Raw genomic sequence first — 18,142 nt, forward strand, 5'->3', positions numbered from 1 at the left:
TAAGGTTTCCACGGCTGCCTATCGTTATGGGAGCAGATTGCTTCATGTTTATTTCCATCAGTAGGTAGCCAAAAACTATCCTCTGCTACACCAGGACGCCTGGGTTAAGCCTACCGGGAATCTAAGATGAGGGAGCATTAAAAAAAGTTCATGGACATAGGGATTTGAAAGGCAACCAAAAGTTTCCATGAACTTTTGTAAGTTCCCCTTATCAAAATGGAATCTGTGATGCTACTGAGAGTTTAAAAGCATATACATTCTATAACAGCGGTTCTCAACCTGTGGGTCGCAACCCCTTTGGGGGTCAAACGACCCTTTCACAGAAGTCACTGATTCATAATAGTAGCAAAATTGCAGTTATGAAGTAGCAACAAAAATAATTTTGTGAGGAACTGTATTAAAGGGTCCAGGCATTAAGAAGGTTGAGAACCACTGCTACATAACATGCTTCAAGGTCTAGTGGCCTGTTCTCAAGCACATTTTTGGCTATAATTGATGGGGGGGTCACAAAGCCTCTAGCCTGGGAGGAATGTTACGGTTACCATTACAAATAGCTCACTCCTCACTTCTTTGCAGTAAAATTTTCAAAGGAAGTGTGGAATGAGGAATCTCTTCGACAAGTCTCAGGAATGTCTGCATTTTTTCCTGCTGTCAGTTATTTCTTCAGGAGGCAGGGTTATGTGTGAGAGACTCAACCGGGCACTCTCAGCTCACACAGGTATGGACTGTTGCCTGGGGCTGGGTCTGCACACACCAGCCCCGCCTGGCACAACATCCCCAGAAGCACAGGTGACCCTCACCTCGGGGTCTCTTTCTCTTAAGTCTACACCCGTTTCCCTCTGGCCCAGCAGCACAGGAATGGTTCATTTACACAAGCACAGACCCAGCTCGGCTCATTCCCCTCAACAAGAACAAGTTCAGCAATAAAACTCGTAACTGTAATACTCAGAGTTCATACTCTGAAATGTAAACCCACCACCCAATTTACAGTAAAAACTTCAATAAAAAAGGGAAACAGAAAGCAAAAAAAACCCCAAAAAACCTTACTGCCATCGTGTCACCTCACAGAAACAATACAGGACAGGGCGGAACTGCCCCTGTGAGTTTATGGATCCCAGTCCAGCTTGTAACCCCTAGGCCACCAGGGTTCCCATGAAGGGAACGGTGCTATTTATTAATTTTCTCAATTAAGATACTGCTATAGACCCCTGCAACCAGGCTTGTTTCCCTCATAATAGGAAACCCTAATGAACATGGCTATCATTCCTACACCTAACCTCCATGATAATCAAGGATTTCTACATTTCCTACTTGTGAAAGGGCTCTGAGAAGTATCCTAATTCCTCCTCCCTCTATTCTTTCCTGGAGACCAGATTCAATCTCTCCTAATGATCAATAACCAAGACCCGACAAGACAGTGTGAAAGAGCCGGCAGCAGCTGGCGTGGCGCACAGACCCCTCACCTGAAAAAGTCATGGGAGAGTAGGGTGCAGAGGGCTGGCCGATCCTTTGCAATGGGATTTAGCAAAGTTGAGTGCAAGGTCTGATGAAAGCTGGAGAGAACATCCGCTGAAACTGAAATCCAGAGCTACAGTTAGTTTCCAATGCCGTCTCCCTCGGTTCAGACCTCTATGGCTGGAGGCTGACGAGAGCAAAAACAACCTGGAAAAACCCAAGCAAACAAAGCCCTGACTGTTGCTAAACTGCTTCCGGGGTGCCAGGAAGCAAATTCCTCAGCAGGTTTAATAAGTAGTCCTCCCAGCCCGACTAGCCCCGCCTCTCTCCCCCTACCCAGGAAGCTCCCTCCTTCCCTCATTTCCTGGCTCACGCTCAAAGAGGAGAAAGGAGTGGCCTGTGTGCTGGCCTCCATCAGCTAGGTCCTCAAACACTGGCCACACAATCATTTGAAAGACTACGGTTTCAGTCCCCCAAAGATGTGCAAAGCTGCACCATTCCAGTTTACTTAAGAGAGAAAGTTTGTTCCTAACACACAATGGATGCTATAGGCCCTAAAGGTTGAATTTTTCCGAATTGAGATTGGGAATTTAGAGCCAACAGCCATTAGGTGCTTGGGATGCCAGAAGCCTGCCTAGCCTGGAGGAGATGCGCACTAGACATTCTAGGCTGCACACAGCTGAGCCCAGTGAGATAAAGACAGTCGCGTGCCTTCATGGGCAGGTGCCCCAATAGACTTACTGGGCTTCAAGTCAAGGGGCTGGAGTGGTGGGAGGAGAGAAGCAGTCTGCAGGGCATGCAGCTAGCCTGAAAGAAGAGCACCGGGACTCTAGCACCCTGGCCTTTAAGAGGCAATGAAAGAAAAAAAGAATTTCACAAATTACATCAAGAGGGCAAAAAAAAAAAAAAAAAAGGGGCTCTGAACAAACGGAGAAAAAGAAAAGTGAAATCTTACTGAGGAATTATTTTTAAAGTATTTCTGAATCGTAACTCTTTTTAAGATGGCAACAAACTAATCAATAAGGCAGTCTTTTGTACATGAATATTACCACGATAACAAGATGCCTGGCTCTGACAGGCATAGTTCATGCTTCTTTGGTAACAATCTCTGACTACTGCAACCCAGAGCTCCATCCCTGTGCCTGTTAACTCTGTCTTAAAGCTGACCGCCATCAGGCATCTTGCTAGGGCTACAGATGTGGGTGACGCCCACTGTCTTGAAGCATGTGGTAGTGCGACTCTAACTCACCCTCACCACTCAAGGCGCCCAGCAAACTTTCCACCAACATTCCAAAGGAATAGGCATCCCGGGCGTGTCCGTGGGGCTCCGGCAAAGCTGTGAATTCTGGAGACTAAAAGCAGTGGAGACCATTGAGATGGGGGACTGACTGCCTGACAAGTCATGTCTGACGCTCTGGGAGGCAATTTCTCCTGTGGTTGCATTTATGACACGAAAGCTAACCACACCCTCATTTTCAGGCTCTTAAACTAGTAGGGATAAAATTTATCACACATTTCGAAATATCGAACAGGGGCAGAAAGGAAGGAGAGAAGAAAAAAGTCAGGGTATGACATGTGTCTCTGGCTTTCGAAAGTATTTTTAACTGCAACCGGTGGTGGTGGATATTTTTAACATCACCTAGTATAGCATGTATCGCATTATGTGGGAGCTTCAAAAAGTTCATGGAAAATTGAATTAAAAAAATAAAACTTTTCCATAAGCTTTTTGAAGCTCTAGTCACACATACCCATTAATAAAATAATTTTTTCATAAAATACTTAAAGAACTAAGCATTTGATATTCCCTGTTCCATTTTTATTATTATTTTTCTTTTCAGAATACTAATCAGTATTTACTTGGATCAAACTTATTTATTTCGAGTTTTAGATCTACCCTGATGTCTACCGCTGAGTTCCCATGGTCCGTGAAACACATTAAATATGCCTTTGTGATTCAATGCACATTTATAATTGCCAAATGACAGGCTTAGAGGGAACAGCTGGCTTTGGAATTTACTGGTAGAGATCGTCTTTTTTACCAGTCCCATAATGCTAATTGGCACTCTCCTATGCAACTTGATGCCCTAACTAATAGCTAGGAGGCAGGTGAGTGGCGTAGGGAACGCACGGGAAAGGACTAGGGCTGCTCGTCCCCAAGCACTGTGGCTTCCTGCAAGGGGTACAAGCTCATCTAAAAATCTGGATGGACCGCCTCTCCTGTGCACCTGGAGGTATCTAACCAAAACATCTTCATGTGTCCTTGTGACCAAAAGTTTATGCTGTTTGTGCTCACAAGATAAATCTCCCAAGAAGGATGGGGTACCTACAACTCAGTCAAGAAAGGAGCCGGCAGAAGAAAGCTGTTTTCCATCTCATGCTTAGTTGTACAGTGAAGACATGGTTATTTTGAAATATAGTCTCTTACCTTCTCTTCAGGAGGAACAGAAGCTGGGTCTCTTACTGACTGAATACTCCTCAGAAACTGGATGGAGAAATAAATTAAGGAAAGGCATTCACACATGTCTGATGAGCCCATCTCTGACAACAAGTTACAAAAGACAGGCAATGGGAACATCACCTTTTGAGCCGATGCTGTGTATTAAATATCTAAACTTAAAACCTTTCTACTTAAAAAATGCAAACACATGTCCTGCTCCTACAGAAAATGAAGCTTAAGTTTCCTTTCTTCTCCCCTTCAGCGTGTTTATCAAGCACCCTCAGCTGTTCACAGGGATCCCATCAGATTCTCCTATATGGAATTAGGAATAGTCTCTTCCCGTCCTACAGGTGCTATGAAATAAGTGACTTTTCCAGCATATATTGAATCTTTCCTCAATTTCCGCGTGAGTTAAGTTAATCATAAGGCTTGTTGCAATATAGGATAAAAAGTGGTGGGACTTATGAGGAATAAAGACAGAACCAACACCCCCAGAACAGTCATTATTTTTTCAAGGATTCTGTCTGACACCATTAAATGTCTGCAACACCACGAGGGCATTAGGGATACAAAATTAACGTGACAAGTTCCCCGCCCGCAGCTGGAATTCACAACCTAGAGTGTACACTGAGAATGTCACACCTGCTGAGTGACACTGTGCACAGAGTGTACACTAAGAATGTCACTAACACCTGCTGAGTGCCACCATGTACATGGTGTACACTGAGACTGTCACTAACACCTGCTGAGTGACACTGTGCAAAGAGTGTGGTAGTTGCACAATTTCATATCAACCTGAAGATATATAAACGTGTAGGGATGGTTTTCGCCCTGTCAATCAGGTCACAGCCTGATGGGCCTTCCTTGTGGGCGTGGCCTTCTCATAAGGAAGGCCTTGGGAGTCTCCTCCTCTCTCTTTGTCTTTACCTTCCTGCTGGCAGGCAACTCTGAGACCTGATGCTTCCACCACCATTGGAGTCATACAAGTTTGCACATACCAACGTGTGACCTTCCTGCATTCTGCATCATTGCACGTGGCTGCGTTGAGTCTGAAGAGGGCCTTTTGCACTAGTATTGGATTTATGGACTTGATCTGGCCTGGGATGTTTTTTGGTTTATAATTACTTCTTGATATAAAGCTCTTTCTTATACATATGTGAGTGTCTCTGGATTTGTCTCTCTAATCAGTTTGACTTAGCACTAACTGTCACTAACTTCCCAGCACTACCGTGCACAGAGGGTCATGCAGTTGGAGTGAGGGATGGGCGCAGGGTGGGGGGGAGATGCCGCGACAGGGCTTCCTGAGAGGATAGTGAAGCTCTATCTGAGATGACTTTATAGTTTAGAAGCTGAGCAGAAGACCGATACAGCAGAAAGACTGTCAAGGAAGAGGAGCGTGACGGAGGCCTGGAACACAGCTGGCCAGAGTGCATGCAGCAGGGTAAGAATGGCGTGGGGCTGAAGAGCAAGCTGCACGTGAAGAGGGGATGGGAGGGTGTGAGGCTGATCCTCCCAGATAAGCCATGTGGAATACACCCCCAAAGAAGTTATGCTATGTTAGGCTGACTAGACGTACAGCAAACTTCGAGAAGTAATTAACAGGAGCAGGAATACTCAGAGTGGCATCTTCACGGTGGAGGGAGCATTTGGACTGAGAAAGCGGTTGTTGTGGTACAAATTTGGACTGAGAAAGCGGTTGTTGTGGTACAAATTAGACCAAGGCCAAGTTAAGTGTGGATGTCACAGGCAGGAGAATAGGGGAAACTGGGGCAGGGGGAGTAAGCCACTGGTTTGTGGGAGTATGATGGGAGTTTGTGGTTGTTATATTGCTGCTGTTGTTTTTAAAGAAAAGGAAGTCTAGCAGTACCTGATGAAAAGAAACAAAACATGTGCTTGACACAATGGATGCATGTATGTATTGTGATAAAAGGTATATGAGCCCCCAATAAAATGATTTAAAAACCCCAAAAACTTAAAGAAAAGAAAACAAAAGATGGACTAGAAAGATTCATTAACCCAGGAGAGCAATCTGTAAATCTTTCCCGGACAAAATGCCGAGTGCGCCAGGCAGCAGCACAAGGCCCACTCAAAGGCATTCAGATGCGCGGTACTAAACTCCCACCAGCTGCTCCTGGGAGATGGATGAGGCTTTCTGGTCTCATACACATATTTAGCCTTGGAAACCATCGGAAGCAATTCTACTCTGTCCTATAAGCTGCTCTGGGTTGGGATGATGACAGCAGTGGGTATTTTAGATGCAGAAGATAAATAATTGAGACCATTCTGCCCTCAAAGTACACACATCAAGGTAACTTTGACTAAGTTCAGGGCACGACAGGAATAGAGAGCAAGGGTCTCTCCTTTACAATATGGCTACAAAGCGTTTTACCTCCTTTAGTCTTAGACTCCTTATCTATATAACGATGATGAAGGACTCGATGGTCTGATGAGGCTGTCGTCCTACAGTGCTACAAATAGGGGCGTTAGAATAAAATGAAGTGCCCAACATAAGAAGGACAGGAGTTTCCTAGGCGGGACCTCCATCCTCTCAGGAAAAGGGTCAATCCCTGAGTAACAGAGGATCTGTCGCTTGTCTTACCTCTGGGGTCGCCTCAGGAACCTTGCACACGGTTTCCATGCCTCCGAGCTTCCAATGCCCATCTTCACTCACAAACACAGACGACAAGCAGATGTTGTTGTGTGTTAGGTTTCCCTGGAAAAAAGCACAGGGAGAAGCTTGCCCCTCCCATTCTGAAGCAGGTATTAGAATGCAGAAACAACAAAAACCACTAACCACGAGAAGTGTTTCTGGCTAGCTCTCCCCCTGGTGGCGAACTAGAGCGATGATGAGATTAAGGAAGGACACACTGCAGGAGCCTGCGTAAGCACTCTAAGGTTAGGGAGAACGAAGACCTGCAGCAGAAAGCAGCGCTCAGTATCTCCCCTACCTGGTGAGGCCGGTTAATAAAGACATTAAGTTACTACGTGGATACAGTCAGTGTCCCCTGTCTAAAAGGCTCAGTAAATACAACTCTCCTTAAACATAGATTTACAGGTCTTTACAGCCTATAGAGTTTGCGGTGCAATGCCATTAGAGACAAAATTGTATCTTTGCTCCCAAAAGTTATTTGATTAATTTTCTCCTCTAAATGCTTTCTCACCTACAGTCTATCACGAACCCAGATCCACTTCACCTGACATCTTGTCAGTAGACATTAAAAAATTCTGCCTGAAGAAGAGGAAAATGGAATGATAAGGACTACCAGAAATACCCCCCAGACCACAGAAGAGCCAATTAAAAATAGTACCCTAAAAAAATAGTACCCTCGGGGAAGTACGAGGGCAGGAGGAAATGAACGCAGGGTTCAAGTATGTAAGTTTTCCCAAAAATCATTCTGGTAGATGAAGGAGCACGTTAACATCCTACCCACTAGATCAAGTACAGATTTTTAATATAAAACATTCATATAAATGTTTCCATTTGAGGACAAATAAAATGGGAATAAATATATCAACATTAGCTTGACATGCACGAGGTGTATTCTCGGGAGCCATGACTGCTTGTGGAGAGAACTGGGGGACTCAGGTGGGAGAATCCTGTGTGTACTGTTCTATCCTTTTCCCAGGTGCCTGCACTTTCTCCAATAAGGAAACGTTCCGATCCAGCCAAGCATTTATAATGGTCACTGTTAGGCGCACTCTTACACATACCGGCACTGTCGTTATTCACCTGCTCACTGACAATTTTACTTAGGACCCGAAAGTCACCACTCGAGATGCCTCTGCAGCCGTGGAGATGTCTGGGGTTGGCTGACGTGCGTGTCCCAGCTGAGGCTGAATGAGGCTGGTTTGGTTTTCACGGATTCCGTGCACACAGGGACTTCACAGAGCACAACTAGCCACGTACTGAGAACTGACTGCTCTTTTAATTAAGAGATCCTCAATATACCAAACCATCGATCTCCTCTCACTACAAACACACATCCTGCGGAGTCAAGGAGGGCAAGTTTTCTAACGTACGACTGGTACCTTCTCAATCTTGTGGAACTGCCAAGGGCCTTAATGATCCAGGAAGCAAAGTAATTGAGAGGCAGATCATGTATGTTTTGGAACTACCACATGCTCCTCTTGATAGCAGGCATCCCCCAAGAGCAGAACATGCAGTGTTAAGCATACACTGTGTACACTTCATCTACTCGAATGGGAAGACGCATGTATGAATCTGCCTCTTCCTGAGATATGGTCCTGTCTCTCTCAACATCTAAAATGGACAATATTCTTGAGAACGAATGAGAACTTTGTTCTTCAGCAGCACTGATGTTACATCTCTGTATTATTAACAAATGCCAGTCTCACATAACTTTAAGTAAAATCCTACTCAATACTAAAAGCAGACTTCATTAAATGGAAATAATATTCAATAAATAATTGCCCAGGAATGGAAAACTAGTTGTCGGTTCTAAATCCATCTGTCTCTAGCACTTCTTTGGGTTTTCAATGTGCTATTTTCCTGAGGATGCTTCTTAAGAACAAAAGACATTTATATTGTCTACCCACAGCACAGTGAGCCAGCACGTACACACATATTGTTCTCTATAGTCTGTATCAAAGCCCGTGGACTGACTGTGCACAGGTTACTCACTCTGTCATGTAGGAAGATAAGGGCCAGCAATATGTCATAGATCCCAGCACAGACCTCTGCAGAAGACAGTGTTTCCAAAGCGACTTCCAGAGGCTGAACTCTCTCTGTGACAAGATGAATACCATCTGCTTCCACAGTACAAGACAAGAATCTTAGCAAGCAAGGGTGGCGTAGTGTCTTCAAGTGCTTTAGAAACATAAAGAGAGGATGTGATGGAATTAGTGTCTGGAAACCAAGATTACTTAGTGCCATATGTATGCATATATATATCCACCCCAGGAAAATTATTACTTATATTCAAGGTCCTCTTCCAAGCCCCCTACTTCCACATATTTCAAAGTAGTAAAGGTGAGTCTATGACTTGTTCACACATTACTCAATGTACCAACATTTAAGTATCCTAGAAAGACATCCAGTTCCATTATAGATGTACAAGGCCCCTAGAGCCTAGGCCTCCCAATGATTACAGGTATAAACACTGAATAGCACAAACGGTGCCTGAGAAGTGAAGGGGAAAATAGAGCAAGAGGAGAGAACAGATTTATATTTGAAGGGAAGACTTCCAATGAAGAAGTTTGGTTTTTGAATTTTGAGCAAGCAGTTTTCCTTTGGATGCACCTATGCTGGAAAGTCTGTGCCCAACAGAACAAAACCCCTTCTAGGACTGAAAGTTCAATGGAATCAACAAGTAGATGGCTATGCTTGCTCTGTGACCACCTGGATCCACTTGTGGAGTAGAAGTGGGGGGAAGGCAGCAATGAAGAGGTGGGCTGATTGGATACATTCCATTGGTGTCTATAAACCTAGTCCAGAAAGAAGAATGTGATGGCCTCACTGGTGCATACTGGGCCTTTGGGCATGACTTTGGGCATCACCACAAAGGGTGATGAAGATATGAGAAGGGGCCTGGATGTCTGACTGGCTCTCATTTGACCAGGTGAAGGCTAGGCCTGACATAACGAGAGCCTGAGCAGATGAAGAGGAATATGCTGACCCTGTGAACTGGTGTAAAACGCTGTATCCTGATGGCCTTCCATGGACTTGACCTGGCTTATAGTTGAAGCTGCTCAGAGTTTCACCTGGAATGAAGATTGTTCAGATAAAGGAACTTGCTTGTAGCTCTAGAGTGCTGGGCTAGACTACTGTAACTCAGAAAATGGACCGCTCTCAACTTATTTCTGAATGTGATTGAAGACACCATCCTTCATTTCTTAGGAGTATGGATGGCTAAAAAACAAAAATCACACCTCTACCAAAGTCATTCCTTGGCATATAAGAGCCTACTGGGACACAGAGAGATCAGAAGATGTCTGGGCCAGCACATCAAAACTCTCTTTGAGAAGTAGCAGCAGAAGCCACTGAGAGCAGATATACCAAAGGGTGTGGCATGCAAACCCAGAGGAACAGTACTGAGATTCGGTACCTTCTCATGTGGCTGGGGACTACGGAACTGAGAGACAGAGTGACAGGTGGGGTGGCTTCCTGGCCTACAAAGGTGTTGTGACTCAATGTAAAGACAGAATCTGCTGGACTAATTTTCTTGATATGACCAAATGACGGAACTACTGGATTGTGTTGATTTGTGAATTAGGTGCCAATAAAAATGTTTTATATGAAAGTAAAAATCTTCACAACTGGACCAATAAGTTAACATTGTATCACGGTAAATGAACATTTTCTTGCTTGGATCCACAATCATCAATGCTCAAGGAAACAACAACCAAGAGATCAAATGGCACATTGTATTGGGTAATTCTGTGTTGAAAGTAAGGAGCTTATTTTGAGGACTAAGGTGCCCCTGATACAGCCAGTGTAGTTTCAATCGCCTCATAAGCATGTGAAAGCGGGACAATGGATAAGGAAGACCAGAAAAGAATCAGTATATTTGAAGTTTAGTGCGAGGGAAGAATATTGAAAGTACCATAGACTGCAAAAAGAGCAAATACCGTTTTTGTGGTAAAATTAGGTGCCTTGGCTGATATTCAGGTCGGCTTATACTTGAGTTTGTACAGTAAATCTGTCTTGAACAATGTATAGTTAGAATGCTCCTTACAGGTAAAGATAGCAAGACTTCTTCTAACATACTTTGGACATATCAGGAGAGAGCAGTCCATGAAGAAAGGCATTATGTTTGGTAAAGTGGAGGGGAGCAAAAAAGAGAAAGGCCCTCGACAAGATGGATTGGCCCAGTGGCTGCAACAGTGGGCTTACCACAGTAGCTGTAAGAACGGCACAGCACCGGGCAGAGTTTTGTTCTGTTGTACATGGGGTCACTATGAGCCCCCTCAAAGGAAGCTCACAACAAAGCAACACTAGTCTCCCTGGACACATTCCCTTGACTATGAGTTCTCAGTGGCCACTGGAACTAATTAGTGAACTCAGCATAAAAGGAGGGTGGGCGGGACGAACAGTCATGGTCGCTGTCAGAAAAGGGAAAGGAGAACAGACACGATGCATGTCAGACCCGCCCTGCGCCTCATGGCACTAGGGACGCCAGAAGAGGTCAGATATGCCCACCTCTATGTGGTTTACTACCAAGCCCAATGCTGTCAACTCATTTCCGACTCATAGCAATCAGTAAGACATAAAATTGTCCCATGGGATTTCCAAGGTTTGCATCTTTACAGAAGCAGACTGCGACATGTTTCTCTAAGATCAGTGGTTCTCAATCTTGGGTGTCTCAACCCCTTTGGGGTTGAACGACCGTTTTACAGGGGTTGCCTAAGACCATCGGAAATATGTTTTTTCCGATGGTATTAGGAACTGAGACACTGCTCCTCTATCTGTCTCCAGGTGGGTCTGTCCACATGTAGATACGCCCACATATGAGTACCCAGTGTAAAGACTGTTACCCATACTACACCATGCTTCAAGACAAAATTTCATTTTAAATAAATATTTCACAATAAATATTTCACAATATATAATTACATATTGCTTTGTGATTAATCACTATGCTTTAATTTGTAACAATAAAAATACATCTTGCATATCAGATATTTACATTACGATTTATAACAGTAGCAAAATTAGTTTATGAAGTAGCAACGAAAATAATGTTATGGTTGGGAGTCACCAGCACGTGAGGACCTGTATAAAAGGGTCGCGGCATTAGGAAGGTTGAGAACCACTGTCCTAGAGAGTAGCTGGTGGATTCAAACTGCCAACTTTTAAATTAGCAGGCAAGCGCTTAACCATCGCACCGCCAAGGTTCTTGTTGCCACCTAGAACTGAAGAACAATGCTTAGTGACTGAGCATTCCTCATGTTTATTGGCCACATTTAGGGCAACAGGAACTCTACCTGGGACCAGGTACTCCAAACCACAACCTCCCCGCACCCCACCACCACCACCAGCTCCTTGGCTGCCAGAGGGTGCCGTACTGGGTGCCCTCCCCTAAAGTTTTCTCCTCTCTGGGTCCTGTCCTGCTCCAGGTTTTCTGGGTTTTTTTTAAACCCCTTCCCTTGTTTTGTATTGTTTATGTTTCTTTTTTTCCTTCTTAGACTGTCCTTACTTGTTTAATGAGGAAAGGAAGAATGAACAAGTCATTGCATGACTCTGAACAAAGCAAGAGTCTTACTATTCTCCTTTTGGCACACTCAGTATTACATGCAAATGATGCGTGGAGTCACGAAACATGAGCAGTTAAGAATTAAGTAGAAATGTCTCGAGTCAAGTATCTGCTGCTCAGGACAGAGGAAGCATTAAGAGCCTTTTGCTACATGTCATTAGATGTTTCCTCAATGACCATCAGTTGAACACACACGTGGTTCTTTTGCTGGTGGGAAAAGGTAATTGCTGTTGAATGAGAGTGTTTGCCCTCAAGTTACTCAATACTTGTTACATCATTTCACTGTATTAGGTGCTGCTCTTGGAAAGAAGAGGCTGGGTAAGAATGATGGTTAGTGTGAAAAATGAATATTATTATGTGGGACTTGGTTCCTTCGTTTGGAGGTTTAGTCAGTTTCATGGGCCATTCCAGTTATTGGCTTAATAATGCTTTTAATGCTTCAGCTCTATCTCCTAGTTCATTTTGTGTATATGCTGGGGTCTAATATGCTTGCAAGAGGCCATCTGATTTGTCTGGTTACCGGCAACAATGGAGGAAGGAGGAGAATCAGAAACAGGGAAGACAGAGACTGGTCTCCATGAACCATTGCCTCCTTCCTTTGCCAGGAGACCAGAAGGACTGGCTTGTCCCCAGCTGCCATTACTGAACATCTTGATCAGAGTCTGGATCAATTGGGGAAAAGGGAGAACAGAATTTCAAATTCTCGTGAACCCCTGAAAAACTATCACCCCAAGATCATTTTAAACCTTAAACCAAAAATATTCCTGGAAGTCTTAAAAGCTAATCACAGTTCATAATAACTAGGGATGTAGCCCAGTGATGCAGTGGTTACCTGTTGAGCTGTTACCCATATGGTCAGCAGCCACTCCTCAGGAGAACGCTTCTACTCTGAGCTGCAGTCTCAGAAAGACACAGCGGCAGTTCTACCCCATCCTATCGGGTCACTGTGAGTCAGCGCCGACTCGATGGCGGTGAGAACTAGTAAAAGGTCTGCCTCAAACACTAAGAATTATCTATGTGGTGTCAGATTTTAACTGTACCCGCATTAGTTCACTTTCCAATGCCTTCTGTCTTACAGAAACACTATTAACATCCCTGGTCAGTGGTCAGAGGGGAGTCACCAGAGGTGTAATCCACAGTGAGGACCCTCCAAATGGATTTTGGTCTTTCACTGTCCACAGCTTTCTGCAGACCAGGTGCTCAGAACTTAAGCTCCAATGCTATTCCTTCGTCTGGTCTTCTTCTTTCCAATCCTTGGATCACATAGGCTGGTGTGCTTCTTCACGGGGGCTTAGCTGACACCTCTAGAAAGTTGCGAAAGACCCTAGATTCTAACTCCCATCTGCGACCCCACCCCCATTCCCCCACACCTTTTTCCCCGGTTAATGTGCCTATAGCAGTTTTGTATTTGGATTTAAAGGGGGGAGGGGTAGTTTTCCTCAAAAAATAAAAAAAAATGAAGTGTTACAAAATAATGAGATATGTGGGTGCCCCCCCCAAAAAAGGGTTTTAAGTGACAAACTCACTCCGAAGCCCATTCATCTCCTTCAACATCCCAAAGATGAGCACGTTCTTCTCAGTGATATGATGAGGCAAACAGGCTGCAGCACTGACGTCCCAGGAGAGTTGCCTGTACATCTCGACTTCTGACGCCGGGCTCCAGCTTCGTTCTCTGACAGGTCATCATCCTCATCTGGGAGAGCGGTTGTCTGCACAACCTCTGACTCAGGCTCACACTGTGCTGCCACAGCCTGGTCCCTGACAACGGGGGGGAGGGGGGGGGGAAGCAGGCGTAGCACCGACTCCAAGTTCAGCTCTCCAGTGAGTTTTCCAACAACCAAAGGAAGGGCTTTTCAAAGTTGTGGTTGTGTTTTGGCAGAAATGTCACACTACTGAAAGGTCTTCTTTCTGTGGAAGACGACGGACTTTGCCTTAACTTTCCTTGCTCCTTCACTCACTTTGTTGCCACGCAGCAGGAGGGGTACGTGTCACGTACTCAACCCAGATCCCTACGCCAGTTAGGCACATTCTTGTAAGTCACCGGAACTTTCATCAAACATTGTAACGGGACAGTGGGCTTGGGTAGGAGAGCCGCCGCTCAGTCCTCCAGATTTCTCTTGACCTACCGTCTCCCACAGGTCCTGGTAGTATGGCACACAGGGATGGACCGCAGTGCCTGAGGCAGCTTCAATTCAGCAGGCAGATGACCTTTCACAAATGTCCTTTCTCCTGTGCCACCATCACCCACCAGTAGGAGTTGGAGTTCTCCTTGGGCGGCCAACGTGGTGGATCTTCCAGAAGTGTCTCTCGGCCGCCACGTCTGATTGAGGGATGAAAAGGTGGGGGAAAACCCCAGATGCTATTCTTACTGATAGCTAGGCACCATCTGATTTCTTCATAACACATATCGCCAGTAATCTCTTCACGAAGGTAAGTAAGGACACATCATAAGAACTAATTGTTCTTAGATTAGAGCTACAATTACGTGTTATCTCAAAGTCCATTCCCATTAAATTCAAATTTAATACCTTAGTTCTTCCTTTTGACTAATCTTAAATTTGCTCGTTTTTATTATCTTCTTCATTTGTGATTGGGTTTTTTAATATAGTTTTATTGGCACTTAATCCACAAGTCATACAATTCAATAGTTCAATCCTTTCCAGAAGAATTGTACAATCATTGGAACAGTCAATTCTAAAACATGCCTTCCCCGCCCCTGGTCCAGTCACCTTTGAAATGAGTTGTGCGATCACAATCCGTCCTCCCGTGCCCTCTCCCCTCCAGACTTCACTGTTCACTCCCCGAATCCCCTTACTCTCCCTCGCTCCCACTCCCACCTGATTAAGGTTTTGCTGTTTTATTTTGCTTTTGTTGTTGGTTTTGTTTTTCTTTATATGAAATCTAGTTTAGGTAACTCTACAGAGACAATAATCGGATTAATAGTTCCTTAGGGTTATGGAAGAAGAGGTTGGTGAAAGTGGAGCGCTAAAAATAATGATTATAATAAAAGAATAAAGTGTTCTAAATTTGATTGTGATAATTGTACAACTCCTTAAATATGTCTAAGCCACTGTATAGTATGATATGTAAATTGTATGTCAATAAAACTTTAAAAAATTTTCTAAATGGGATTAAATTGATAACAGCAACTCAAAAGATTAGCTAAGAAATTTAGGGAAAAGAAACTTAGGAAACAATGAGTTTATGTAAATGAATAAGGAATGTAATCAATATCATTATATGGCACATGTAGAAACTTGCACTGGGCTATTTTCTGCTGTGTATATTCTCAACAACAAAACACAAGTAAAAGCTGAAGAAAATGAATAGCAGTGTGTAAAATGTCAGTATTTATACTTCTCCACGCCCACAGAAAGGCGCCGTGTTGGCACAGAGAGTTATGCATTGGGCTGCTAACCACAAGGGCAGTAGTTTACATCCACCAGTTGCTCAGCGTGAAAAAAAACAAACAAAAAAAAGGCGGCTTTCTGCTTAAGAATTAGAGCCATGGAAACCGAAAAGGGCAGCTCTACTTTGTCCTATAGGGCTGTGATTCGAGGAAGCAGTTTGAAGGCAGTTGAGTTTGGGTGGTTTTGATGTCCACAAAGAGATAATCTATGTGAGACTTTAGCCCTGAATATAAACTAAATTTGACTTTTTAGGAATCACTTATGACTCAGCTGATTAGAGAATTAATTCAGGCCATAGAAATTTAATTTTTCATTGTTATTACACCTCTGATTTACTATTTGGATTTGAAAACTACAAAATTAAATGGCTCATTATTTGTATCGATAGCGATAATAATCCATTGCATGCTTTTAAAGTCATAAATTTCACTCTGCTAAATCAATATAACAAAATAACTAAGGAACGTAAGGTCGAAAACAAAAGCTCAGGTATTTATCTCTTTCTTCTTCTTCTAAGTAGCAAACCTTAGAAGAGATATAAGTACAATCTGTTTTTAAGAACCCACTATTTGGAATGTTGGGTTATAAACTAAGAATGAAATACAGAGTGAAGAGGGACGAAGAATTTCATTTTGTTATCAATAAAGTGAAAAGACAACTCACATATTGGGAGAAACTTTTGGGGTCTGATAGACAAAATATACATATATTACTTCAACAACTGAACAACAGAAGGAAAACCCCAATATGAAAAATGGGCAAAGAATGTGAACAAATAGTCCACCCACAAGGATATTCAATTAGCTAACAAGCACATGGCCAAAAATCTAAATTCACTGCCACTGAGTGGATTCCAACTTAGCATGACCCTGAAGGACAGGGTAGAATAGCATGACCCTGAAGGACAGGGTAGAATTGCCCCTGTGGGTTTCCAAGGCTGCAACACGATCGTAGCAGAAAGCCTTGTTCTTCTCCTTTGAACAAGCACAAGAAGAGATGGTTATGTCACTACCCCTTAGGGAAATACTCCTCAAAATCACACTGAGATAGCACCGGCCCCATTAGAATGTTAATGATATAAAAATTATTAACTGCCATCGAGTCCATACAGGGCAGAGGATAACTACGCCTGTGTGTTTCTAAGACTGTAATTCTTTATGGAAGCAAAAAGTATCAACTTTCTCCCTGGGAGGGGTTGGTGGTTTAGAATTGGTGAAACTAGAACCTTCAGCATCAATTTCTGGTGGAAATAGGAAATGGTGAAGCCACCGTGGAAATGGGTCTGGTGAGTTCTCAAAAAGTAGAGCACAGAATTACCTATCAATTCCAATCCTAGGAAGATATTCAGAAGGAAGTGAAGGCAGGGATATCAAAGAAAACCTGTATCTATGTTCATGGTACCATTTTTCACAAGCGCCAAAGATAGAAACAACAATGCCCCTCAATAGATGATTGGATACAGAAAATGAGGTACACACTTTCAATGGAAACAGATGCAAGTTCTGAGCAATGCCACGGCCTGGCTGGACCCTGAAAACACCATTCAGAGTGAACACGTCAGTTGCAAATGGCCAAACACTGGATGAGCTTATCTTGATAGAAAAGCAAATACACAGAAACCAAAGTTATGAATGGTTGCCAGGGGGAAAGGGAAACATTTTTTCTGAGGCAATGAGTTTATGTTAATGGTGGTGGAATGTTTGGGGCAGTGATAATGTAACCAAAGAGTATAAAATGTCATCAAACCTACTGAACTGTAAACATTGAAGTTGTGTTGGCAGAAGTTTTAGTATATTTGTTTCCACCTCCAAGAAACCCCAAACTCACTGCCATCGAGTCAATATTGACTCATAGCAACCTCTTGCAGGTTGTCTGAGACTATAACTGTTTACGTGAGTAGAAAGCCCAGTATTTCTCCTGAGGAACTGCTGGTGGTTTTGAACTGCCAACCTGGGTTGCAGCCCAATGTGTAACCAGTTTTAAAAAGCGAGAGAGAATGGAAGCCAAATGAATTCCACTTTGGAGAGCTTGGCCTGGAGGTGAAGGTAGACCATCCAGGTGGAAATACTCAATAGGCAGGTGAAACTACAGACCTGGAGGGGTGAAGGTTTCAGCAGATGTTTAGTTCAGAGAAGGGACGGGCATGGTGAGCCGCTAGTGAGCACTGAAGGAGCCAGGGTGAGAAAGGGAAGTCTGACACTAGATGGGAACTAGGATCATGGCCAGTTCTATCTGGTAGTCCATTATACCTGAGAAAGGGCGAGAGTCTGAAGGTCTCGTGAGTAGGCACCCCTAACAGCCTTGTAAAAAGCACTTAATTTTGATAAGGAGTTGGAAACAGTCACTTTTTAAAAAGTTGAGAACGTGAGACAGTTGGTTTACAACAGAATGCAAGTTGAGAGGGCCAAAAGAAAATGTCAACCTGAGAAACAACTACAGGGCAGGATGCAAATCCCTTTGAGCACAGGCATTGTTTCTTATTTTTTTTGGCAAGCCCACGTGGCGCAGGTTCTCAGGATGCTGAGCAACTCATTGACTAAGCAGCCTGACTCTTCCTGGAGTAGAGCAGTGTCTCCCAGGACACTGAGCAGAGCAACTGTGTAGCATCTACATACCAATCCTAGAAC

The 18,142-nt window shown here is 43.7% G+C and overlaps 1 protein-coding gene across 4 annotated transcripts in view; it reads right to left on the minus strand.

Annotated features, from left to right (window-relative positions):
- The window catches only part of SCYL3 (SCY1 like pseudokinase 3), a 50,883-nt gene that overhangs the window by 14,119 nt on the left and 18,622 nt on the right, over positions 1 to 18,142 (minus strand). For 3 of the 4 annotated variants that reach the window (XM_075564691.1, XM_075564681.1, XM_075564709.1), the window contains 5 exons: positions 8,535 to 8,720; positions 6,492 to 6,605; positions 3,881 to 3,937; positions 2,705 to 2,807; positions 1,464 to 1,575 (listed from right to left, as the gene is read on the minus strand). In XM_075564691.1, coding sequence (XP_075420806.1) covers positions 1,464 to 1,575; positions 2,705 to 2,807; positions 3,881 to 3,937; positions 6,492 to 6,605; positions 8,535 to 8,720 — 572 coding nt within the window. The remainder of the gene's footprint in view (positions 1 to 1,463; positions 1,576 to 2,704; positions 2,808 to 3,880; positions 3,938 to 6,491; positions 6,606 to 8,534; positions 8,721 to 18,142) is intronic. The other variant, XM_075564700.1, reaches the window with a different exon arrangement.

Source organism: Tenrec ecaudatus, chromosome 1, assembly GCF_050624435.1.
Source record: "Tenrec ecaudatus isolate mTenEca1 chromosome 1, mTenEca1.hap1, whole genome shotgun sequence".
NCBI lineage: Eukaryota > Metazoa > Chordata > Mammalia > Afrosoricida > Tenrecidae > Tenrec > Tenrec ecaudatus.